Genomic DNA, 27,275 nt, shown 5'->3' on the forward strand with positions numbered 1-27,275 from the left:
ATACAGACTAACACGGCTACCCCCTGATACTTGTCTATACTAGACAAAGTGCCACCAGACTCCTTGTTGTTTTTGTCTATACTAGTGAGTCTAGTATTGCTCCCAAGACTGGAGTGTACCAGTGATTGCAACTGTGGGATTTTCGGGGGTGGTGGTGTTAAGAAAAACCAGGTTAGACTAGGCATAAAAGTAAATGGAAGATGCGTGGGTAAAACCTTGAGCACTGCCTTGTAAATGTAATCTTCATCAACTTGCGCCTTGGTTGTACTGATTGATAATTACACCAGGCAATAAAGAGTGAAATAGTTTTCAACTCTGCATCACTTGCAAGTCTGTTATTGACAGGATGGGTTATGCAATAGCAATGCCTTTTGTAGTTGAGAATCATTATTTCTTGCTGAAATCACTTGCCTCCCTCATTTTTCTTTCATTCTCTGTTCTTTCAAGTCTCCTGCTTAGGGATTTTCTAAAAAAAGCAGAAATCAATATCAATTACAGTGCTGAATTATTGAGAAAACAATTTCCTTAGTGATCAGTAATAATTTGAATTACCAAACTCATGGTTTTATTACATTTAGCGAGGCCTTTAATCCCCTAAATTTGCTGAAAAAAGCTTCCATTAGACTGCATTGTCTTCAGCATTAGGCTGAAATGCTAGAGTAATTCAAATGCAAATGGAAGAAAAAAAGTCTTGGTGAATTTTGACCCTTATGGGCCAGATCCTGAGCTGATGTAAAATGGCACACCACCATTGAGGTGAATGATGCTACACTGGTTTACACCATTTGAGAATATGGTCTGTAGTGCCCACGGAAAGAAATTATTTGGAAAGTTTGGACTAATTAAACTTCTTTATACTGCACTGGGGCAACAGCTTTTCTTAACTCAAAATACCTCCCAGCATCAACAGTGCACCAAGAACTAGAGATTCATAGTATACTGAAGTTGAGAAATTGGAAGAGCTAAAAGATCAAATAGTCCATTCTCTCAAACAGTTGGAGAGTTTCTTCTCTAGGGCATTCTTTTCAGGGGCTTTCTCCATTCCAGTTTTAGGATAGTCTTTGAAGAACAATCTCCATCAGAGTATGTTAGATCTCACACCATTAGGCTGTTTCACCTGATATCCAGCCTACGTTTTCCTTTTCTTAAATTGCATTCCTTAACTCCAAGTTATAACCTACCTACCATACCTGTTTTAATCCCCTTGTATGGGGGGGGTCGTACATGGTTTAAAAATGTTTCCAGAAATTAATCTTGTTCTTACCACCCCTAGTAGTGGTTTATCCAAAACAAAGTTTTGTTTAAGTCTTTCCTCATGAGTCATTTCCGCACACTCTGCTACTCATTTTTGTTGCTTTCCTCTAAATCCCCTCCCCTCCACACATATGTCAAAGAATGAAAGCGCCTTGCAAACACAATTAGAGGACTTACATTGTTACAAAAAATAAAAAAAAATATTGTCTATGATGTTTTTGATCAGTTCTGAAAAAATATCCAGAAAATGAAGGAAATTTTCAGAAAATAAAATGTTGACAAAGTTTTTCACAAAAATAATTATTAGTATGTTTTTTTTTAAAGGGCCATTTTACACTAAAAAAATTTTGTTCAAAAATTGTCACCCAATTCTAGCCATGATTCTCTGCTTCAAGCGCCTCCTCATTCCCACTGTTGTAAAGCCTATACAGAATCAATAAATTGATGAAAGCTTGAGGGACAGGATGGTGAAGACTCCTAGCTGGATTTCCAGAAGTGCAGAGGACATCCAAATTCCTCACTCTGAAATTCTATAGGGCCAAGTGCAATGCTCAAGGTGCTAAAGGAGCACACAAGAAAGACTAGCGTTTGCAGAGAAGCTAAATGAATTCTGTGCATCATCTTCACTGCAGAGGATGTCAGGGGGATTCCCACACCTGAGCCATTCTTTTAGGTGACAAATCTGAGCAACTGTCCCAGACTGAGGTCCCAATTGAGGAAGTTTTGGAAGAAATTGATAAATTAAAAATTGGTAAGTCACCAGGACCAGATGGCATTCACTCAAGAAGTCTGAAGGAACTCAAATGTGAAATTACAGAACTACTAACGGACATATGTAACCTATTGCTTAAATCAGCCTCTGTACCAAATGACTGAAGGATAGCTAATGTACTGCCAATTTTTAAAAAAGATTCCAGAGGCAATCCTAGAAAGTACAGGCCAGTAAACCTAACTTCAGTACCAGACAAAATGGTTGAAACTATAGTAAAGAACAGAATGATCAGAAACATAGATGAACGTGATATATTGGGGAAGAGTAAACCCTGCTTTTGTAAAGGGAAATCATGTCTCACCAATCTATTAGAATTCTTTGAGGGTGTCAACAAGCATGTGGACCAAGGTGATCCAGTTGATCTAGTGCTTTTGGACTTTCAGAAAGCCTTTGACAAGGTCCCCCACCAAAGGCTCTTAAGTAAAGTAAGCAGGCATGGAATAAGTGGAAAGATTCTCACATGGATCAGTAACTGGTTAAAAGACAGGAAACAAAGGGTAGGAATAAATGGTTAGTTTTCAGATTAGAGAGAGGAAAATGGTGGGGTCCCCAAGGATCTGTACTGGGACCTGTGCTGTTTAACATATTCATAAATGATGTGGAAAAAACAGTTAACAGTGAGGTGGAAAAAAATTGTGGATGAGAAAAAATTACTCAAGATAGCTAAGAGCAAAACTGCCTGAAAAGAGGTACAAAAGGATCTCACAAAACTGGGTGGTGGAGGGGAACAAAATGGCAAATGAAATGCCAATATGAATAAGTGCAGAGTAATGCATATTGGAAAACATAATCCCATCTATACATACAAAATGATGGGGTCTAAATTAGCTGTTACACTCAAGGAAGATCTTGCAAACATCGTAGATAGTTCTCTGAAAACATCCACTTAATCTGCATTCGGCAGTCAAAAAAACTAAACAGAATGTTAGGAACCATTACGAAAGGGATAGACAGAAAATATCATAATGCCACTATATAATCCATGGTATGTCCACACCTTGAACACTGCCTGCAGTTCCGGTCACCCTATCTTAAAAAACATATATTAGAATTGGAAAAGGTGCAGAGAAGGACAAGAAAAATTATCAAAGGTATGAAACAGCTTCCATATGAGGAGAGATTAAAAAGACTGGGACTGTTCATCTTAGAAAAGAGATTACTAAAGGAGGATATGATAGATGTCTATAAAATCATGAGTTATGTGGAGTAAGTGAATAGGGAAGCATTATTCACTCTTTCACATAACACAAGAAGCAGAGGGCACACGATGAAATTAATATGCATCGGGTTTAAAACAAACAAAAGGACTGTGCATTTGGTGAAGAAGTTCTTCAGTGTGTGAATCTCATTGCCAGGGAATGATGTGAAGGCCAAAAGTATAACTGGGTTAAAAAAAAAGAGAAAAGGAGAGAGATACGTTCATGGAGGATAGGTCCATCAATGGCCATTAGCCAAGATAGTCAAAGATGCAATTCCATGATCTGGATGTCCCTAAATATCTGACTAGATGCTGGGACTGGACAATAGGTGATGGATCATTTAATAATTGCCCTGTTTTCTTCATTCCCTCTGAAGCATCTAACACTTGCCACTGTCAGAAATCAGAATTCTGGGCTAGATGGACCATTGGTTTGACCCAGTATGGCCATTTTTACATTCTTATGAACCATCAGTCTCAGTTGGTGTCTCTTGACACTACCACAATACAAACCTCAACAAAGTCAACCGAAGCTGTAGGTTCTTACCAGTTTTAAGAATCAGACCAATATTTGATCTATTTATAACAACAACAACAAAAGAAGTGTATTTGTGTATGTAAAACTTCGTATACATTTGACTGGGTCCCTCTCCCCACCAGCTGTCATATGTCACTTGTCTTCTTAGATCTTAAGCTCTTTAAAGCACGGAACTTGTATTCGTATATGTTTGTACTGCACCTAACAAAACGAGGCCCTGCTCCTGACTGGGGTCTCCGAGTGTGACTGGAATATTAAATATTAATATATAATAATGTAACATCATTTACAAAGATGCATGGATTTGATTAGGATCTGTTACTAAATGAATCTACTTGCGAACTTCCCCAAGGTAGATCATGCCCCATCTTTCACTGAGTAGAAGAATCCAAGTCTTTTTGTAATCTCTTAGAACACGTACAATGCTGTTCTGAGCTGATGGCTCTAAACAGCAAGGTCTGCATTTCTGTTATTGCCATGGCTTAAATCACTACTGCAGAATACAGGAATGTTTATTATTATTAGGAATAAGCCAGAAAGCTGCAATGACACCAAGGGACCTCTCAAGAGCTGGCCCATCCATACTTGAGAGCTACCTGCAATCTAAGCATCCATGGCAATAGATTGCTGGTTCACCCCTTTGCTAGTATGAGACCACCAGAACTAACATGAAGGACTCCTTTTTCCTGAACAAAAACCCACGGCGTATCCTGATGGGAATGAAAGAACACACCACCAGCTATGCTGCTCTTATGTCAACTTCCCAAACACCTACATCACCACCAAAGATAAGGGAATGAGAACAGTGGATGAAATCCTGGCCTCACTGAAGTCAATGGCAAAACTACCGTCAACTCCAATGGAGTCAGGATTTTACCCGGTAACGAATATAGACTTTGAGCCAGGATTTAATGAAGGCAGTGACACTGGCAGCTGGCTGGGTGCAGGAGAATTATTAATTAAATGCCAGTGAGCACAAATGTCTCTCTTCCTCTCTGCATCAGGCAATGACAGAAAGGGAAGGGGCTTCTAACCATTTGGCTAGAACATTGGGGTAGCTGATAAATGGAGACCCGGAGGCGCTAAGGACCCACATGTGCATAAATGCTGCTGTTAAGCCATCTGGTTTCTGCACTCAGGACACGCTGGGAGTGGATCCTTTAAAGAGAAAAGAATCCAAAGTGCAGACAAGAAGCCTTTGATTGCACAACCGTGAGCGATGCCAGTGTAGTACATTCAAATAAGGATGACGGCTCTGGCTGTGCAAACACAACATCGTGCTCTGCACGGTCCTGGAACTTGCTCATCAGGAAGAGCATAATGAAAAGGAACACAGGAAATATTCAAGTGGGGGTGGGAAATGGGAGTATCGAGGTTATAATCAGGAAATAGCTAACCATACACTTGATGAAACAGTAGTTCTAAAAGGCTTTGCATGCACTTTTCAGAGAGTACAGGGCTGACCCAAGTAGTGGAGAAGGTGAAATACACCTCCCCGTGCCAGCCTGGCCTCTGAACCAGGTGTCCTGTCGGGGAGGATGCTTCTCCCGCATTCAGCACAAGGCAGCACTGGTGAAGGAGGGATCCCCTTTACCTCTCCTCCCTAGAGGGAAGATGCTTTCTAGTCACCTTCCATCTCTGTGCCGGAGGCAGCTGCAATCTGGCTGGACTATGCAGGGATGAGTTAAGGACAGGACCACGTTCTCTCTACTGTGGCCACCAGAGCGACATGTGCACGGAGAGTGCATGACACAACCATTGAAACAGTTGTCGAGTTGCCACTGAAGCACACACTCCCTCTGAATTCCTCCTTGGGATTCTGCTGCAGCATAATCCTTCCACCATGGAAGGCTGTGCCTTCTGAGTCCCAGATTAGTACATGGGCTGATGAACCTTCCAACTCTGCTTGCCCAGACACTGGCAATTTCCCTAGAGCATCAGACACACAGAGGAAGTGCCATGATTCAGGCTGGTTAACCATGAGAGGAGTTTTAGGGGAGAAGGAATACAGGTTAGAGAGAGATCGCTACTGATGACAAAACCAGCACAGAGACTGTCTGTTCCCCAAGCTCACACCTGTCTCCAGAGATATAACCCAAAAGACTCAACACACCTCATAATCAATGTCCAGGTGATCTGAATCTCCCTTGGTTCGGAAATGCTGAGTGTGCTTATCCACCGTGAAGTTCACTTGCTTGTTGAAGCGTTCGATGAGAACTGAGTGCCAATGCTGATCATCCAGGAGGCTGCCCAGGGTGACTGATGTGTGGCTGGTGCTGAAACGCAGCTTGGCATCTCCTGCGGGGGCAGATGCAAACAGAAGACACTGTAGTGAGCCCTGGACTCTTGAACCGAAGCATTAAGGCTTCTATGTCTGTGTGCTAACTAGATGTCTAGAGTCCTGCCCCAAGAGAAACAGGGCCCAGGGTAAACCTGGCTTGGATTCTTCGGGGACAGTCTCTTCTTGGTTTGTTCCAATGTCCTGGTCAGGAATATATGGAGTGGGATTTTCCCAGATTGTTGCATAAGTCGTCATACATGGCAGCACTGGCACAATTGTTGTGTTGCCTGTTACTCAGCTCTGAAGCGCAGTAGAGACCCTAACATTTTAAGAACGCCATCTGGCTTAAACAAAAATCTGCCACCCATTAAAGGAACAGATGTAGTACCACTGTGGGTTTCCACAAACATACAGTCTAATTACTCTTGACTTTTTAGTCATCATTTTTTTTTCCCCATTTTAGCAACCCTCTCTGGAGAAAACATTTTAGACAGTGTGTTTCTGGAAATATAAACAAGAATAGATATTTAGACAGTGCCAGATTTTGGTCTCCATTGCACTAGAAAAAAAATGTGGAATAATTCCTTTGATGTCTGCGGAGTAACGCCAGTTGCATAGAAGTGCAACCGAGATCAGAGTCCTACTCCAGTAAGAGAATAATCAGGCCCAGATCTCCATGAGCTAAGTGCTTTTCTGTTTTCTAGCCAGGTTCCTGCCTTAAGATTTCAGAGCTTCTGGTCTCTACTGTGCATTCTTTTCTTTTCTATTCATCAGTGGAAATGGAAGGATGCACATTCCAAAATGATTAGTCAAGCTGTGTATAAGATAAAAACCTTGGCTCCAAAACCTGCCTCCCCTCACACACACTCACTCACTCACTCAGTGGTAATCAAAATCCAGATTCAAATTTTGTGGCTCATGAAAGCTCTATTTTAGGTTCCAGAGTAAACAGACATGTGATATCTCATAGAAATGCAACCAAATAAATAAAACTATGGTATCACACTCTTATTCCTAAATTAAAAGTAGAACTTTTTCTGAAGGAAGACGAGAAACCAACAGTGTAAGAAAACCCAGCGTTTCGAGCTTCCTTCTGAAATGGATCTTTTGCATGCGTAATGCACTATACGCTTACAGATAATGAATAATAGGAATATAGCATTATCAATGCGACTCTAAAAAAACAAGGAAAAAAGATTAGTTGTGTACAAAGCCAACTAATGAGTTTATGTAAAAACAAATGAAGAGCCGTGGAAAATTGTTACTGGCATTTTAAACAAAACACAATTAAGCACAAAGGGAGAAACGAGGAAGGAATTATTAACTGTGTTTGTTTTAATGATTTCTAATTGTCGGACGACTTTTGCTAACTCCCACGGACATAAGCTGAGAAGAGAAACAGATGCTGACTCGTTTTACCCTGGCCTTGTATACACTAGGGAGTTTTACTAAAACTTCCCGCCTTGGCTCTGCAGGATTCAGCTCCACTGGTGATAACAAAAATGGGAGCTGTAGCATACAAGAGGCACCACCAGCCTCTAGCATTTTAAGCACCAATCTCATGTAGATATACTATGAGTAGGGTTACACAATTGGTCCCACCACTGCTACCATCAGTGATCCTGATGGTGGGAAATCTGGGGCAATAGAACCTAAAGTAACCCATATTAACACAATGCCTTTGTCTCCTCTAGTGGTTTTCTGTATGGGAGTGTTAAAGTACAAGCATTAGGGGTTCATGCTTTTAGATCAACGGGTCTGCGCTCTGTCCTGTCGGACAACACTTCCAGCAGGGGTCATCATACTAGTCCTGGTCTAGGAGACAGTGCAGGAAGGTTCCTACCTGATAAGAACCACATTGTTTTAATCACAAGTATTAAATTGCACTAAGCCACAACCATGACTCAATGGCTACTGGGTTATTCACTATTATTCCCTGGTTTAACTCAAGTCAACCACTCACATTCCGAGCCACTGAAGTGAAGCCCTGCAAGAGAGTAGTCCGCTGACAGAAGGAATAGATTTTCAAATACTCTCCATATAGCTGTCCCAGTGCTGAATTACTCAGGAGTTATGGCTTCTGCTAAAGGAAAGGCCAAGGGTTTGGGATTCCCCTCCCCCCCCAATACTGTACAGAGAGAGTGTTCACACTCCAGTCATCTGCCCTGTGGTATATAAAATCCAGCTGTGCAATGCTCTAGTACCTCCCGCCATTGAAGGTATATCTGAAGTATCCACTTGGGAAATGCAAACAGCTTTGTACAAAAGAAGAACTGAGCCAAACCTTCCCTCATCCCTCAAACCCAACTTGACCACACACTGATGGGACTCCATGCCTTTGCACTGCCTGGCTCTAGCCAGGCCCAGAAGCAAAAAGCACCAAAATACTTCAAGAACAGCTGTTCTCATGGCATATTCAGCCCTACAAAGAAATACAAGAAATCTCCCTAGAAAGCTTGTCCTGGTCACCTTTGCAGACCAAACACCTCTGAAGAGCTTTGGAGAAGCACCTACATTTTGGGGAGCTGATTCAAACTCCTGAATCCTTTGGGTACATCAGATGCTTTTCATCTTGAGAAAGAATAGCACAAATCCACACAAGCAGTTCCCATTAAGTAACATTATTGCTAGATGAATTAGAACAAAATCAGAGATGGCATCAGAACTTCAACAGTGCCTATGCAGCAAAGCAGCCCTAAAGCCATTTTAACGTCTATAAGGATATCCTTAAGAGGTGCAGAGTCACTTTAGTGGCTCCTAATCCAAACCTCCACACTCTCAGTGTGAGGGAGTGTGTCTCTTGAGTAAAAGGAGGCGTGGACAAGGCTTCCCTAATCTCCAGCAATCCTTGACTGCCAGAACAACTCCTTGGGGTCGTGGGCAGCAAACATAAGCTACAGCAGTGCTGAGGTTGCTGTAATTTGCACTAGGAGTTCAGATGGGTAACAGGACTCAGAGACCACAAAGGTGTCTTAAAATCACCTTAAATAAAGAAAAGCATCGAAGCCTGCACATATTTTATTGAAAGCTATCAAAGCAGGGTGGTGGGATGGAGTCTGATATTTTACGGGGGGGGTTGTGCTACTGATCTGAAGCTGTTTTGATGCAGGTGAATTCTGCTTTCCAGCACATGCCAACATTTCCCCTTAGGTTTCTTTTCCTTTGTCTGAATGTATAGCAATGACAACACGGAGGCTAACGTGCCTCCTCCAAAACAGGGGTTCTGTTACAGGGAAAGGAAGACCTGTTTTCAGCCTGAATGGAAACTACCCAGCCTAGACTTATTGCTTGAGAGCAGCCACAGACGCTGTGAGCCGAATGCTAACTACGACTGGATGGGTACCTGCAGAGCTTGGACAGATCCCCGCTCTGAAATGATGAACTTAAAAAGGAATCATTCTCTAAGCAGAGAGAGGAAATTGTAGTTGAGATTGCAACGGAATCCCCTGAGGCCTGACGTAGATTAAACGGGCAACAACAATATTTGCAGCTAGAAAAATAAAGGTAGCGCAGTCAGATAAATAGGGCACTGACCTAGTCCTCTGGAAACGTGGGTTCTATTTTTGGCTCTGCCACTGACCTGCTGTGTGACTTCAGGCAAGTCCCTTCACTTCTCTATTTCCCTTCCCACCCTTTGTTTTGTCTCTTCAGACTGCCAAATGTTCGGGGCAGGTACTGTCTTTTACTCTGTGTATGTACAGCACCTAGCACAATGGGACCTGACCTCAGCCGGGGCATCTCAATGCTGCTGAAATACAAAATCATGAAAGTAAATGGAAAACAAATCTCATGTGAATGAATAAAAAATGTCAGCTCCTACCCAGGTTAATGTGCAAGGAGAGTTTCCCTTTCTGCAGCTCCAGTGTAATGTAGTCTCCGCGCTGTCCCTCTCCGTGGAATAAGACTCCATCCCCCTGCATGCTCTTGAACTTCAGGGAAACCACGTCTTTGAAGGTGCTCATCATTTTCTGATTGAATCTGTACAGCAGGGAACTTCTGCCATCGAAATCTGCTATGTCCGATTCTAAGGGGGAACAGAAGGAAGATGACAACATAAAGAGGAGTCCTTGTGGCACCTTAGAGACTAACAAATTTATTTGGGCATAAGCTTTCGTGGGCTAGAACCCACTTCATCAGATATATGAAGTAAAAGGTACAGGAGCAGGTATAAATACATGAAAGGATGGGGGTTGCTTTACCAAGTGTTAGGTCAGTCTAACGAGATAAAACAATTAACAGCAGGATACCAAGGGAGGAAAAATAACTTTTGAAGTGGTAAGAGAGTGGCCCATTACAGACAGTTGACACGAAGGTGTGAGTAACAGTAGGGAGAAATTAGTATTGGGGAAATTAAGTTTAGGGTGGCTTATCGTTAAAGTCTCTCTTGATTTCACAGGAGTTGGGGGCACCCAGAACATAGGAAATACAGAAACCACCATACCATGCCACACCTAGTCCACTATCCCTTTCCATCAGCTTCTCTTATTTAGGCCATCATCCCTATGTAATTCCTCCCCCCTGCCCCCAGCCCTCTTTTCATGATTCACAGCCCTTTTGTTATGTTAAGATTCCTTCATCTGCCTGCTTTTTCATCATACCAGACACACCACCACCACCAAAGCCATGCCCTGCCCTGTCCATTATTTACCTCCCAAGGACGTTCAGAACAGCTAGCCACTGCTTCAAATGCAGCCACTGCCCCAGCTGCTGTTCCAGTTTTTCCTATGTTACGAAAGATCCTGTGAAGCTGTATCTACACCCTAGATATGTCTCCCTCCACTTTTGTATCCAAATAAATGTAATCTTACCTCAAATAAATATCCCTCCCACCTAGGGGTATCTACATGATGATGATGATTTTACCAAGCATGCCTCTGAATGCTAATAGCCTTGGCTGGAGGTATCATTCCATTGCTAGGTCAGAACGCTTTTAAAGGGGTAAGGCATCTATAATTCTCAGAACCCATCTTAGCATCCACTCTACTCTCTGTTAACAGGCCACATGGGCAGATTAACTGAGCTGTCACAAACATATCCTTTTGGAGCCACGTCACCACCGCTCGGCAGCAGGGACAGCTCTGCTTGTTCTTCTTTAGGCAAGATAAATTGGAGTGTGGGGCAACTTCAGACCAAGCTTTTAAGGAGTCAGTCTTTAAAAATGATGACGAGACTAGCAAAGGAGCCAATGATTTGTTGTCATGCACCCTGACACCAGTGACTTCTAGATGTCAGCATGATAGCATGTATACATGTTTGATATAACACTGATATCCGGCTAAATGTTTCCAATTGCACTAATAATCATAGAAAAAACATGGGCTTGAGACAACTGAGCAGATACCTCAGAAACATGGTATTTAGTACATCTATAGCACCATAACTCTCTGTAAAGTCCCATGTGAAGTTAAGGACCAAAAGGAAGCACTGGAAACCTTGTAAGAAACAGGAATGCTGTGGTTGCCTCCAGAGTGCATCCCCTTGTGGCCCCCCATGGCCCTGCGGTGCACTGACCTCAGTGCCCACTCGGGTTCTTCCAGTCAATTACCCAAACCAGATTACTTCATGTGGTCTGGTTTATTAACTTTATTTAGTGAGTACAAACCACTCTTTAGTCTCTAAAGTTCTCACCCACTCTGGGCTCGTATAAGAGTCCCAGGAAAGTTTCCTTCCCCCTGTTCAGGAAGCCCCAGTCCCCCTCCTAGAGCCGGGTAATTCAGGCAGCTATTAAAGCCCTTCAGAGCACAGGGGTCCCCTGCTTTCCTCCTGGGAGCTGGGTTGTAGTTTAGGTCACCAGCAGGGCCACAAACAGCTACTGCCCCAGCTGACCCTTTTTCTCCAATTAATCCTTTCACTCTCAGACTGGGAGGGCTTAGCAGGCAGACCTTCTCCATCTGGAGTCTCCACTGCTATGAGGGAGGAGACAGCATATATGCTGGTCCCCTTCCCAGATCTCAAACCAATTGGCTGGGAGAGAGGCAGTTTTGCCCCGCCCACTCTGTAAGGCTCCTGATCCCAGCCCTTAAAGAAACAATAACAGGTTCTCCTCTGCCCCTCCTCCCCCCCATCCCTCTGCAAACACTTCTTATTCCCATGACTGCTTCATTTCTACCAATATCTCCTATTGCTTAGGTCCTTGTGTCCATAAGACCTCCCAAAATCTTAAAGGGCCATGACTACAGGATAGGGGTGGGCTGGCCCCTAGGTCCTACTGCCCTTAAGGGGCCTAAGCCTGTCACAGAAATCTACTGTATATTCAATTTCTGATGCATTTTGCAACGTAGAGCACCAAATTCTGCCCTGTAACCCACTAAATCAGGAGCACTGCAGGAGCCCAAGTCAGAACAGGACTTGGCACCAGACGTTAATAAAAGATATCCAGATAAACATCCAATCTTCTAGATACTTATCCCAACTGAACCAAACACCTAAACCTTATCAGGTTCATGCATCAGTAGACATTTTCAGTTTTCCACTAGGCAACAGCATTACACATGCTTTTCGGAACCAGCCGCCTTCTTCTTCTTAGAGTATGCGCAATGTGCCTCAGGCAGCACATGACGAGGATTCATCACCGAGTCGGATCATTAGCTTCCCTGGCTTGGGCCGGGTACTGATGGGGAGTGTGACGAAAACACTGATCCATGCCCTGCACTGACAGTATCATGAAAAAGCTGTTATTGCAGAACTCTGCCTCTCTGTGGGGAACAAAAATCCCTGAATGAAACAAGAATATGACATATAAATGCTAACACTGTGACATCCAAAAGTCATTACTAGCAGTTTGCATGACAACAAATCATTGGCTTCTATTTAAACATAGAAAGATCCATCTCAGGTCAAATACAGACACTTCACAGCACCTGAAAAATACCCCTCTAAAGATGATGCTTTCAGTTTTTCTGTTGGATACAAGCTATGTATAGAATCAATTTCTAGTAAAAGGTCAAAGATCATGAATTTTAAAAGGCTCAGAAGAAATACAAGAAATCTTTAGATCTAGTCTAGCCAAAACACAATGTAGAGAATAATTCTTCACTTCCCTCTAAGGAATAGACTAAATATCAGGTCTTTTATCTCTCTAAATTTTCAGATTCCTCCATCACCCCCATAAAATACTGACGGAAATTAGCACAGTCTGATGGACTGATTAAAGTAAAAGCAGTTCTTTTTTCCCTTTAGGACAGTGCCAGATTCCAAAACCATGCACAATATAGAAGATTTTCCATGTGTTTAAATATATATGAACATAGTGACTGTCAAAAAGGTTGAACCAAAAATTACATTTTCCAATTTTTTTTTGGCAAATTGAAAGAAAAAAAAAGTTTTGTTCAAGACATTTTGTTCCACTCAAAATAAAATGTTTTGTATTGATTTTGAGGGGGGGGTTTCATTTTTTTTAAAAGGAAAATTTTCTTTAATTTCAAAAGGTATTCAAATAAAAAAGTAAACACTTCATTTCAAAAGTGCTGAAACAAAACTTCGAGCTTTTAGGATTTTTTTCCCATTATTTTCAATTATTTGGTGAAATTGAAATGATTTCACAAAATATTTTGGTGATGCTGAATCTGCATTTTTCCACCAACAAAAAAAAATGTTGAAAAGTTTCACTCAGCTCTAATCAGGATACTTCTCCATACTGTCCAGATCTCAGAGTCATCAGAACTGGGTTAAAAATCTCCCAGGAAGTAGCATTTTTTCAAACAAAAATCCTAGTTTTTCTTGCTTCTGGCTGGGTTGGAAATAATGCCTTTCCTAGGGTAGCCATTCCTACGTTATTGTAGGTATTTCTGCTTCCGACACAGGAGCAATGTGAAAATAGAAAAAGGTTACCAAGCTTTGCTGAAGTTCAGTTCAGTTTCTGGGTTTAAGGGTTGAGTCTGGGTTTTGTTAGCTCAGGAGTTTCTTTTAAAACTCTCGATTTTTTGGAAACACATTCATTTGAGGAAGGGTTTATTGGCCACCAGGTTAACTCGAGCAGTTAAGGGTTACATTCAGGGCCGGGTCTAGGCACCAGCAAAACAAGCTGGTGCTTGGGGCGGCACATTTTTAGGGGTGGCATGGCCGGCGCCAGAATGCCGCCCCTAAAAATGTGCCCCGGCCACCCTAGTTCACCTCCGCTGCTGCTGGCTCTCAAACCTGGGAGGGAGGGGGAGATCCCGAGCGGCCGCGGCGCGGGAGCCGCTTCTCCCCCTCCCTCTGAGGCTTGAGAGCCTGGGGGGAGAAGGCAGGGCTGGGGATTTGGGGAAGGGGCGGAGTTGAGGCGGAGCCGGGGGGGGGGGGGCGGCCAAAATTGTTTTTGCTTTGGACGGCATAAATCCTAGAGCCGGCCCTGGTTACATTGTGCCTGCATCTGAGCAGCTGCAGTAGAAAAGGAAGAGGTACAGGGAGTCCACTGCACAGGAAGCAGAAATGATTTGTCCGCCAGCAGACTACTGCATGAAGAGAGATGTTGGCCAGTGGTGGCAGCCATGCCGACCAGCCCAGAGGAAACATACCGGGGCAAGGAGAATGTGTGGTCCTCTTCCATGAAGAAAAGAGCACCAAGACAGCTGCACTGGGGGGAGAGTGTACATGCGACACCTTTTTAAAGAAGCTTCCCCTAGCTCTGAAAACAGTGTGCAATACGCAAGCATAAACAACAAGCTTTACCCCCATTTCACTCGTATCATTCAGAGTCTGGAGAGGCATCTTCAAGGCATCTGCAGTTGCAAGGGGAGGAGGCGGGGGATAGGGGGAATGCACAATCTCATCCCTCCCCCAGTGCCTCCACAAAAGAAAGACACCTTTATTTTACAGCCCATGGGAGTCCTACTGGCAGAGCAAAGATGCTCCGAATGGATATATCTCTGAACTGGCCTTGCTAGCCCCACTCCTGCTGCCATTGTGTAGGAACCAAACTCCACAGCAGATGAGGGAGTGTAGGAAGCATGTGCCTCTGTCTCTATACACCTTGCCGTTTCACTGCCCGCAGTCTAGGGAGTGAATCTGACCGTCCACCTCCACAGCCTAGTGCTTGAACAGCATGCTTCGTCTCCGTCGCCAGGGCGTGGTGTCTCTTAAGAAGCAATAATTCGGCCATTAGTCTTACGCTAGCAGTGATGAAAACTTTAGTGACCTCACCTCCACCCCTGGGGGCTCTCTACGGTGCATTCCTTTTATCTCATGGCATGAAAAACATGTGTTTTAGAAGGAAAGAAAAATAAAAACGGTCCAGCCAACAGCTTGTAATTTTTAAAAACACAGTATCACATTGTATTCCCAGGAGCGCTGCCCACGGAAGATGAGAAATCAGACCCCTGATCTGCAAAGGTGAAGAGCTGTAACTCCCCAAAAGAAGGAGATTCTCACATCCCATTGCATGACCGCCCACAGTTTCCCAGCCTGTTAGCAGAATTTACACCCGATCCTGCTGATGCCTTTTGGGCCATTACTCAGTTGTAGAATATGAACAGCATTTTCAATGTAGCCATAAATCTCCTCCTCTAGAAAAGGGTGGATCAGCAGGATTTTTCCAGCGTTTAGCTAACAAGACTTTTCCAAAGTATTAAGATACTCCTGTTTCCCTCACAACATCCAAAACAATCAACATGCCATTTGTCTGCACATGTCCTCTGCTATAACATTGGCTCTTTGTTATAATCACTTCACTATTTGGGACTCTGTAGCAAAGGGTCTGAGAGAGTTTGTATTATAATCCTTTTATGTACAGGATTTCTGTTTAACTCACGACAAATTCTTTCTAGGCTGCAATTTTGGGTATAAATTCTCTTAGCTGCATGATTTTATTTTTATATTTAAGGTTATAGGAGGGAGAGTCTGGTTATTTCAGGTGGGGGGGGCAAATCATTTTGCATTTGAAACTTTCTTTTTCTCCCCCTCTCTGTGCTGCTTTTAAGAGAAGAAACAAACAACCTCCATGTGGTATTGCTGAATTCTGCCTGATTTTACAGCCCATGAACCCTCTGTTACATGTCAAGGCAGTTACTGTATGAGTAGGGCCCTACCAAATTCATGGTCCATTATGGTCAATTTCATGGCCATGGGATTTGAAAATTGGTAAATTTGACGTTTTCCGATGTTTACATCTGAAATTTCACAGTGTTGTAACCGTGGGGGTCCTGACCCAAAAGGGAATTGGGGGGCAGTCACAAGCCTGTTGTAGAGGGGTCATGGGATTGCCACCCTCACTTCTGTGCAGTCTTCAGAACTGGACTCTGAAGGCAGCAACCGCAGAGCTTCCTGCAGCTGCAGGACATTCCCGGAGGTGGGTCTGATCTCCCCCACCACCACCCAGAGTAGCTGTGCAGGAGATAGACAAGCCCCTCCCTCCCCAGCCCAGCTGGAGTGAGAAGACCCCTTTGCCAGGGCACTCCGAGGAACAAGGGGACATCGGATTTCACAGGGAAGGGCTTATTTCACAGTCCGTAACACTTTTTTCACAGCAGTGAAATTGGTAGGGCCCTATATATGAGTAGAAGGTGGGTAAGCACGTTTGCGTATACTGACATAGCTTCATTGCTTTAGATATCATATTTCAGATACAGGAAACCCATCTTAAGAGACTATTCAAGGGCCCAGCAGAAATGTGTTACCCAGCCAGGGCCACTCAGAGGATTCAGAGGGCCTGGGGCAAAGCAATTTCGGGGGCCCCTTCCATAAAAAAAAGTTGCAATACTATATTCTTGTGGGGGCCCCTGTGGGGCCCGGGGCAAATTGCCCCCCCCACCCCCCCGGGCGGCCCAGTGCCCAGCAGGGACGATGTTTTTAAAAAGGATGAAAACCAACCATATTAGGATTCTTGAATGTATTTTACAGCTTGTGTACACTTGTGGAAGCACACAGTGTACATGTAGCTACACACTACAGTGAAAGACACGCTGTATCTATCCTCACTGCTGTGTGTAGTTACACACAGGGGGGAGGCAGGAGCATTTCCCCACTGCCTCCCCTGCCCCTCGCCAGAGCCATTGTTTGCTGTTGGAGTCTTTCCGTGTGGCGGACAAAAGCTACAGCAGCAGCACCCAGCACGGCTAAAAACAGTCATGGAGATGTGGGAGGCATTGCCTGAGCACGTACAGAGGGTACATAACCTAGGATTCAGGCGTGTAAGGCACTTCACTCAAAGTAGTGTCTCCCGTCTACACTGCTATTTATACTTTTCCTTGCTGAGCGTGCAGTCTCTGTAGACCTACCCTTAAAATGTCTATTAAAAACAAGGGTTTTCTTGTGAGAGGTAGGGCTGCCTGTTCAGGTTTCACGGTAATAATTTTTATGATTACATAATAAAACTAACACAGGTATAGTGTTCATCCTTTAAAAGCCAGCATTTCCCAGCATCGTGTCTCAAAGCCTTAGTGGGATGGGTCTCAGGACAGTGTTAACAAATGTTGCCATACAATGTGTTTCAGCCCTAAAGCACTTCAGTAGGATTGATCTGTTGTTTTTGGCACTGGCAGCATGCTTGATGCTCTAGAAGTCCTAGCTGCTCCCACAGTGGTCACTACCAAATGCCGACATTCCCAACAGCTGAGCGCAGTGAGCCACTGGCTGTGGGGGACTTTGACCGTAACAGGACTTGACTTGGAAAGTCATTTAGCAGTACCGAGCAGAGAACTCGACGTTGTTGCTCTCCAGTGCAAGCAGGAACATAAGAATGGCCATACTGGGTCAGACCAAAGGTCCATCTAGCCCAGCATCCTGTCTTCTGATAGTGGTCAATGCCAGATACTCCAAAGGGAATGAATAGAGCAGGTAATCATCAAGTGATCCATCCCCTGTCCCCCATTCCCAACTGGCAAACAGAGACTAGGGAGACCATCCCTGCCCATCCTGGCTAATAGCCATGGATGGACCTATCCTCCATGAATTTATCTAGTTCTTTTTTGAACCCTGCTATGGTCTTGGCATTCACAACATTATCTGGCAACGAATTCCAGACTGTCTGGACATTGTATGAAGAAATACTTCCTTTTGTTTGTTTTAAACTTGCTGCCTATTAATTTCATTTGGTGACTCCCTAGTTCTTGTGTTATGAGCAGGAGTAAATAACACTTTTTTAATGGAGATATACCTATCTCATAGAACTGGAAGGGACCCCAAAAGGTCATCGAGTCCAGCCCCCTGCCATCACTAGCAGGACCAAGTACTGATTTTGCCCCAGATCCCTAAGTGGCCCCCTCAAGGATTGAACTCACACTTTCTCCACACCAGTCATGATTTTATAGACCTCTATCATATTCCCCCCCCCCCCACCCACCCACCCAGTCTTCTCTTTTTCAAGCTGAAAAGTTCCAGTCTTATTTATCTCTCCTCATGTGGAAGCTGTTCCATACCCCTAACCATTTTTGTGGCCCTTTTCTGAACCTTTTCCAATTCCAATGTCTCTTTTTTGAGATGGGGCAACCAGATCTGCACACAATATTCGAGATGTGGGCGTACCAGGCATTTATATATACCCTACATGCTGGCAGAAGAAAGGTTAAACGCTAGGCCCATCTATAGCATTGCAAAATTGCCTAAAGAGCTGGAAGTCTCAAGCCACTTGTGCAGCTGCTCTCTTTCTCTCAAAAATGCAGGGTTAAAAAGGAGCAGATGTGAGCAGAGGAGGTCTGAGGAAACGCAGGGCTCTTGTGCACTCGTCCGCATGCCAATGAGCAGCTTAGCGGCATACTCCCCTCTTTGGCTGCACGGCAGTCACACAGCCATGGGTCCATTAATGCAGGACCAGGTTCCCCGGTATTTCTGGGCCAGGTGATCACTCTTTATCGCCTGCTTATGAACCCGATCCAAAGCCCACTGAGGTCAACAGGAATTTTTCCACTGACTTAAACAGACTTTGGATCAGACACTCCGAGAATCCTTTACGCCACTCCGGCAGCGTCAACGGGACTTAGTGGAGCTGAGAATCAGGCCCTTACAATCGCTTTTACATGCCACAGAGGCGTAAAGGCGCTTTGGTGAGGGAGAATTAGGCCCCAGGTGAGCAACACACTAGACCAGAGGTTCCCAAACTGCGGGGAACATCCCCCAGGGGAAGCAACGAAGTCATCACGTAGGGGCAGAGGGGAAAAGAGGCGCTTCCCAGTCAGGCACCCCCTGCAGGCGCCTCCCAGCAGCGGCGCTGGGCGGCTTCTGCCATCACCTGCCTGGACATTTTGCCCTGGCTTAGGGAGGTGGCTTTGCTAAGTTTGGTTCAGGCAGGCAGCAGCAAGGGAGCCAGATTTGGTGGGGAGCGGTCACTGTAGCCTCACCTGTCGGGAAGCAGCAGCGCAGAGGAGTTGGAGCCACCCGGTCTCGCTGGGCCGGGCAGGTAAGAGGCAGGGCCCGCTGGGTACTTGGTACCCGCTCCTGACAGAGGTGGTGTGGGGGAGGGGTAAGAGCAGGCCCGCTGACGGGGGGGGAGGGGGCGCAATTGCCATGGGGCCCCCAGCCACCGCCGTTGCTGAGGTAGCGGCGATGGTGGTCGGGAGCCCCGGGCCCTTTTAAATCGCCCCGGCGGGCCGCAGGGCTCCTAGGCGTGCGGGGGATGGTACCGGCGTCGGCGTCACTTCCACCCCAGGCCCACACACCCCTAGGGACGGCCCCTGGCCCTGGGGCCTGGAATTGCCATCAGCGGGCCTGGGTAAGAGTGAACCAGGGGAACCCCTGCCTCCCCACCTTCCATAGGCACCCTGTACCCCGACCCTGCCTCACACAGGCACCCTGTATTTCCCAGACATCCAGCACCTCCCATCCCCCGCACTGGAACCCCCCCCCCCCAGTTTAGCTGGCTGGGCTATCCATCTCCATTGGCGATGGGGGGCGGGGAGTGGCGCACATCAGAGCTAGGTTATCTTTCACAGAGTCTCACTCTCCTTCCTCCAGGAGCCAGGTTATGCTTCAGGCCAGCAGTAGCCTTCAGTCAGCTTTTCTCCCACCAGGCCCTTTTCCATTCACTCCTTTCACCTGTCAGCTTGGAGAGGTTCACAGGAGCCAGCTCCTCTCCTGCTAGGGTCTTAGAGAGCTCTTCTGTCTAGGGCCCTTGTCTGTAACTGTGCCCCGATGGCCTTTTATGAGGCCCAGGTTATACAATTATCTGACTAGTTGCGCTCATTCCCTTTAAATTACCTCCTCACAGGTAGCCTGGGCCCAGACTCCTCTTAAAGGGGCCAGCAACCTCATACCAGACAGGTAAACTGAGGCAAAGAAGTCAAATGACTTTTCCAACATCACAGGAATGGCGATCAGAAGCAGTACTTTAAAATCGGTGGTTCTGGCTTGTGCTCAGAAGTCTAGCTCACATATTTATCCTCCTCACTCACACACGACTGGTTTGATTGACTCTGTAAACTGTTATAGATTAAACGTCAGTTAACTTGCATGTCAAACGAGGCACACCAGGGAAAGTCATTGACTGTCCTGCCCTAAGGTAGTTTGTATTTCTTCAATCGATTCAGAGAGTGTAGTTATCATGGGTGATTGCAAGTTCAAAATATAATTTTTAAGAGGATCTTTGCCTTTATTTATCCTGAAAGTTTGATAGCAGGTCACTTGCTTCCCTCCCTTCCTTAATCCTCTGTCTCTAACTCTCCCTCCTGGACTGGAGTAATACAGTGCATATTACAAAGAATTCCCCCTCAGTGACCCCTTACGTGAGAGAATAAACCAGAGTATTTTGCACATCCAAGAAAGGCCAGATGAGTGGCCTCTAATTTTGACTATATAGGAGTCCTGCTTTCATACAAGAGGCAGGTCAGCATTGTCTTGAAACATAAGGGGAAAACTTTTTTTTTTTTTGGCCATTGGAAGATTAGTGACAAGCTGCACAATTCAGATGCATGGAGAAAAAGTGGATTCAATTTCAAATTATAAAATCATAAGGTGAAATCCTGGCCCTATTTAAGTCAATGGAAAAATTCCCAGTGACGTCAACAGGAGCAGCATTTAAAGGTCATCTCGAGCTGCCCCCACCTTCCTCAGTGTCCCCTACAGTTTATTGTTAGTGCACTGGGCCACTGATTTTAATAGTGAGACTTCCACACCTTCATTCGGGAGGCTATTCCATGGCATAACCCATCTCACTGCAGACGTCGATGCCAAACCTGCAGCCGCAACAGACACCGCACCCCTCCAGGGAGAGGGTGACCTTCTAGTGCAGGAGTGGGCAAACTTTTTGGGCTGAGGGCCGCATCAGGTTTCAGAAATTGTATGGAGGGCTGGTTAGGGGAGGCTGTACCTCCTCAAACAGCCAGGCGTGCCCCCTATCTGACCCCCCCCCCCCCCCCCCCCCACCGCCCCCGCCCCCCGGGACACCTGCCCCCCCCCGTTCCCTGATTCCACCCCCCCACTCCCATCCACCGCCCCGCTCCCTGTCCCCAACTGCCCCTGGAACCCCTGACCCTGACTGCCCCCCACCACCCCATCCAGCCCCCCCCCCTCCTTCCTGACTGCTCCCCCGGGATCCCTGCTCCCATTCAACCCCCCTGTTCGCCGCCCTCTGACCGCCCTGACCCCTATCCACACCCCCGCCCCCCGACCAGCCCCCCGAACTCCCCTGCCCTCTCTCCAACCTCTTGTGCGACTGACCCGCCCCTCCACACGTTTGTGACTTAGGAGTTTGTGGGGAGAGGGTGAGAAAAAAGGTCAGCGTGGTGGGCCAGGGTCCCTCCTGAGTCCCCACCAGACCACGATTTGGGTGGCTTATGGGGCCCTTCCAGTGTTTGTGGTCCACAAGGGAATCTCCAAACAGAAAACAAACCAACAAAAAGGGTCTTTTCCCTCTCCCCCACCTCTGGGAGACTGACAAACAAAGTCAAAGAAAAAGGTGGTCAGTCTCTTAGGCAGTCTTTTGGTCAGTCCTTTGGCTTATCTGTCAGTTCTAGTGTCCTCCCTCATGGTTCAGATCTGCCTCCAGCCCCTCCTTTTGGTCACCGTTTCTTTACGCCTGGCCATATAGTATCAGAGGCGGCAGGGTCTGCAACGGTCTCTCTCCTCATCGATCTGTCCCTGTAGCCATCAGTCTCCAAGATAGAGCCATCTTCCCCCTAGTCAGCATGCTTATAAAAGGTCAGGCTTTCCCTTTTTAAGCTGCCTCCCTCCAGCCAGGGAAAGCCTTACAAGTGTGTCTGGTTAGTGCTGCCTGAGCCCATAAGGGCTTGTTAGTCTCCTCTCTACCAGAATGAGGGTGTGTCCCCTCACAGTCACACATTGGTTCTTGTGCCTTCCTATCAGAGGTGCTGATCCAGTGGCTTTACTGGGGGTGGGGTGGGGGGAGAGGAAGAGAAAGACTCAGATTTTCTGAAGCCGGCCCTGATAGTCATCCTAAACTTTCCTTGTCATAACTTCCTCCCACTAGGCCTAGTTAGACCCCAATGTAGCACCTTAAATAGTTCCTCCAACCTCAGTATTTCAAATACTTGTAGATTACCAGGCTGTTCCACCTCCAATCTCACCTTCCCCCATTCATGCGCGGACACGTTGAGTCATCTCTTAGCCAAGGTACACATCATGGTTCTTACAGATCAAGCCCTCCAGCCCCCTGATTATTTTTGTTGCTATTCTTTTGAACTCTCCTCTGTTTGTTGGGATGTTTTCAGTGCCAGAATGGTGCACTGCAGGCCAGATCATCCGCTGCTGTCTATCTAGTTATATTGAAGACAATGGAGCTGGGCCGATTTTCATTGGCTGGAGATCTGGCCCAGTAAGTGCCCGACACAGTAGAACTGTAAAGAAGCAAGTTTGGGTGTCAAATTTTGAAAATGGCTCTACATCTAAAAATGTTGGGGTGCAAAGTTTTAGAGAGGTCAAGATGATGAATTTGTTCAAGCAAAGAGCATAGACAGCTAACTAACAAATGTATACAGTCAAATGATATGCCATACAGAAATTGGAAAGGTGCATTTATATAAATGCAATACATATGCCGACATACTCTCTAAAATGTCTATGAATCCCTTGATTATATTTCCAGTTTACTTTAGTCTCAGATCCTTATCCTTTATACCTGTTTAATTCCCTGTAACTGCAGGGTATGGGGGAAAGATGATATGTTATAAGATATTAGTGGAAGGGAGCTCAGCCAGCAAGTAATGCTTATCTGTCATGAAAGCTACAACTCCAATCAGATATTATGGTGGTGCATGTTCATATTGGATTAAAAGATGTACTCGGCCAGGTACATTCCCTGGGGCTTCCTGGAACATTGACAATCTTGTTTGATGACATTTGCATTAAAGGCACTTACTGTATGAGCAACCATAGACCTCAACTCTCAGGCCTATTCTTCCACTGGGATTCCATTTCAGAGGGACGAAGCGCAGGAAGCGGGTTTTCACGGAGTGCAGAAGTTTGTGATGTACCACACTGTCTGCATTAGTGTTCCCTGTGAAGACCTGCAAGGAAAGGAAGCTCCGGTGAGACTTTTAAACGGTCAGTTGGTTGCGAGCAATGAAAATATAAAAACAAACGCAACAAAAACAAAAAAATAAAACTATCTACAGACTGAGGAAAGACTGCAGGATTTCAAAGACCAGGTTTGACTGAGATAAGCATCCAAGCTTCGGGAACCTAGCTGAAACATCTCCAAACTATCCACTGCTGAAATGCAGCTACCCTTATGGTGGAAGACAGCACCTATTTAAAGGTGCACAGTAGCTCTACAAAAAATGATATGTTACAGTTTTGACAAACCTTTTTTTTTTGTTGAAAAATTCCATTTCATCAGTCTTAGGAGCAGGGACCGTCTTTTGGTTCTGAGTTTGTACAGCACCTAGCATACTGGCTCCTGGTCACTACCATAGGCGTCGACAAAAAATGAGTGGGTGCTCAGCACCCACCGGCAGCCAGCTCTTCCCTTCCCCACCAGCGCCTCCCACCCGCTGGTGGCCTCAACGATCAACTCCTCGCCCTCCCTCCCAGCACCTCCCGCCAGCCACGATCAGCTGTTTTGTGGTGTGCAGGAGGCACTGGGAGGGAGAGGAAAGGAGCAGGGATGTGGCATTCTCAGAGGAGGGGGTGGAACTGGACGGGAAGAGGTGGGGGTAGAGCAGGGGTGGGGCCTGGGGCAGAGCGGGGGGCAGGAAGACAAGGGGCAGGGATGGAGGTTTGGGGGAAGGAGGTGGGCAGGGCAGAAGGATGAGCACTTCCAGGGCCTGGAGGAAGCCAGCGCCTATGGTCACTACAGTAACACAAATAAGAATGTTTCTCAGAACTCACAAAAACCCAGGTGATCAGGTCATTCTCCAGGGCTGTGGGAAACGCAGGGTCAAATCCCTCCTCCGAATCAGGCAGATTCAGAGTGTCCTAACCACCAGGCTGTTGGCTAGTCTGCAGCGGGGTGTCCGTCTGTTTGTTTCTCCACTCCAGAAAGGTCCCGTTTTCATTCCGCTTCACAACAAATTTCAAAACCTCCAAATATTTTCACAAAACTCAAGTTTTCTGGCCAGTCCTAATACTTATTTAACTATTCTGAGAATGAACGGTGTGAGAGAGAGAACTATGTTTTGAGAATGAACAGGCTGTCTCTTTAAATGCGCTTAAAAGATCTCACTGGGTTGCCTGGATAGAGAGGAGAATCTGAACCCTAGTCAGCCCTGGCGTAAATGAACCCAGCTATACGTGAATGGTGTGATGTGAATGGAGTGAAACCCACTTAATTTGCTGAATTCATTCCTTTGAACAATAAGGCTGAATTTGGCCCTCCGAGTGCAAAGATGTTGCATGGACTAGAGCAGGGGTGGCCAACCTGTGGCTCCGGAGCCACATGCGGCTCTTCAGAAGTTAATATGCGGCTTCTTGTATAGGCACCGACTCCAGGGCTGGAGCTACAGACGCCAACTTTCCAATGTGCCGGGAGTGCTAACTGCTCAACCCCTGGCTCTGTCACAAGCCCTGCCCCCACTCCACCCCTTCCCGCCCCCTCCCCTGAGCCTGCAGTGCCTTCGCTCCTCCCCCCTCCGACCCCAGAGCCTCCTGCATGCCACAAAACAGCTGATCAGGAAGTGTGGGGAGGCACTGATGGGCAGGGCTGCCGGTGGGCGGGAGGCACTGGGAGCCGGGCAGTAGAGGAGGGGAGCTGATGGGGGGCTGCTGACATATTACTGTGGCTTTTTGGCAATGTACATTGGTAAATTCTGGCTCCATCTCAGGCTCCAGTTGGCCACCCCTGTACTAGAGACATTACTAAAATAATACCGGGGCAGATGTTGTGCTGGGGTAAATTGGAATAGCTCCATTAAAGTCAACAGAGCCATGCTGATTTACATCCGCTGAAGATCTGGTACACTGCCTTTTAAATTAGTCTTTGGCAAAATTGCGGCAACACTCAAACTGAACGTCTGAGGTATGTCTGGGTGTGGAAAGACAGAAGAAAGTTCAGTTAGAAGAAGTGTTAGCTCATCCAAACGGATGCATTAAAAAGACAGGCTCGGGATTTTGTCTTCATCTCACTTGACACACATGCAGGGCAGCAAACAGCAACTTATTTACAGATCTACAGACGCAGGCTCCTGTCATGACGCTGATGATTATCTGCTCTCTCACTTTATTAGGCAGGTCATGGGGTGGGTTCGAACTGTGAACAGAAGAAGGAGAAGCGCTGGCACAGTCCAGGCAGACTTGAGGTTAACTATCTTCCAGAGGAGCTATCTTAGGATGTAGCTTCTTCTGTTTTTCCTGCCAAAGACCAATTGATGAACCAAGCTGAAAAAGAGATTATGAATGTGCAGGGCCCCACAACACAGATGTTTGCAATTTACATTATTACAGCCTTGATTTAAGGAAGTGCAGGTGCAGAAGCACCTGTCTACCTTGCAGATTTTGCCTATGTCATCTCTGTGACCTGCCATTTACACCCAAGCAAATGGGGACAGGGAACAACCAACAAGAAGAAACTTGATTCAAAATACCAAGTAGCTCCTCCAAGGGATCTAAATGAATGAAAAAAGGAATCAAATCAAAGTCGTAAGTGTCAAAATGACACTCCCATAAAAAACAATTGCTTTCTTCCTTTTAAACAGCCCTATTAGTGCCCTATTAGTGCGGGAAAGCTCATGCGTGAGCTATAAGAAGTGACAACCACCATACAGAACAGACCTGCATCTGACTATCTCACGGGGGACTTCTGAAACAGTCTGTTGAACATGGATTTCAACCAAAGTGTGAACTGCCGGTTCATGTATGACAACGCTGGAGCATAGGGATGAGAATGCGGGTCGTCTTGTCAGATTTTCTAGCTTGAAAGAGGCTTTGATTCTGGAATACCTATACCAGCCCTAGGGATATAAATGAACTTCAGATGTGTTCAGGTTTCAGTGAGCTAGACTTTAATTGAATGGGGTTGTTCAGTTTTGGGAGCTGAATGATGTTGTTAGAGTTTTAGAGGTCAATCACTAAAATCAAGCCCCGCACTAGGAATCTGTCACATCTACCTATGTCAGTGGTGGGCAACCTGCGGCCAGCCAGGGTAATCCGCTGGCGGGCCGCAAGACAGTTTGTTTACATTGGCACGGCCGCCCACAGCTCCCAGTGGCCACGGTTAGCCGTTCCCAGCCAATGGGAGCTGCGGGAACAGCATGGGCCGCAGGGAACGGTGAACCACGGCCACTGGGAGCTGCCAGCGGCTGTGCCAATATAAACAAACTGTCTGGCGTGTGAGGCCCATGGGCCACAGGTTGTCCACCACTGACCTATATCCATCCACAAAACACCACGTAATAGACTGAAAGGTTCCAGGATGTGAAAGCACTATACAATCCCGATAAGACTGTACTGAATCTAAGCAACCCTTCCATTGAATGTGATGCTACAGTATGGAACCGTCACAATTGCACCAATGCCTTCTTCTGACATGATGGATCTGAACAGTTCTCTGCAGCCACTATGATCTATCGTGAGAATGAATATGAACCCTTTAGTCTCACTGGAAAGAAAACAACACAACAGTTTTAGGAGTTTCATTGGTATTGGTACCATCTAAACCTCTCTCTTTTCCAACAAGGACATTGAGGACACTTTCAGATAAGGGAAATTTCCCTGTAGAAGAGGTGGACTGTAAGGGGAAGGAAATGCATTCAATGAAGGCTCGTTTGAGGCTCTGCAACAGGAGTGTTGTGTGTGTTCAGTAGACTTGTCTAAGACTATACAACAGGAGACACCCAATCCACAGCAACAAAACCCCAACCCACATTACTGCCACTCTTTTGCCAGTAAGAAAAGTAAAATAAACACCTCTCTGTTCAAATTCAGCCTCGATTCT

At 45.9% G+C, this 27,275-nt stretch overlaps 1 protein-coding gene across 1 annotated transcript in view; it reads right to left on the bottom strand.

The window, feature by feature from the left end:
- CNTNAP5 (contactin associated protein like 5) overlaps positions 1–27,275 on the bottom strand; it is a 408,220-nt gene that overhangs the window by 203,675 nt on the left and 177,270 nt on the right. The window contains exons 4-6 of the mRNA XM_029910538.1: positions 23,265–23,412; positions 9,864–10,067; positions 5,876–6,060 (exon numbers count right to left, since the gene is read on the bottom strand). Coding sequence (XP_029766398.1) covers positions 5,876–6,060; positions 9,864–10,067; positions 23,265–23,412 — 537 coding nt within the window. The remainder of the gene's footprint in view (positions 1–5,875; positions 6,061–9,863; positions 10,068–23,264; positions 23,413–27,275) is intronic.

Source organism: Terrapene carolina, unplaced genomic scaffold (genome assembly GCF_002925995.2).
Source record: "Terrapene carolina triunguis isolate 2854851 unplaced genomic scaffold, T_m_triunguis-2.0 Scaffold62, whole genome shotgun sequence".
Classification (NCBI taxonomy): domain Eukaryota; kingdom Metazoa; phylum Chordata; order Testudines; family Emydidae; genus Terrapene; species Terrapene triunguis.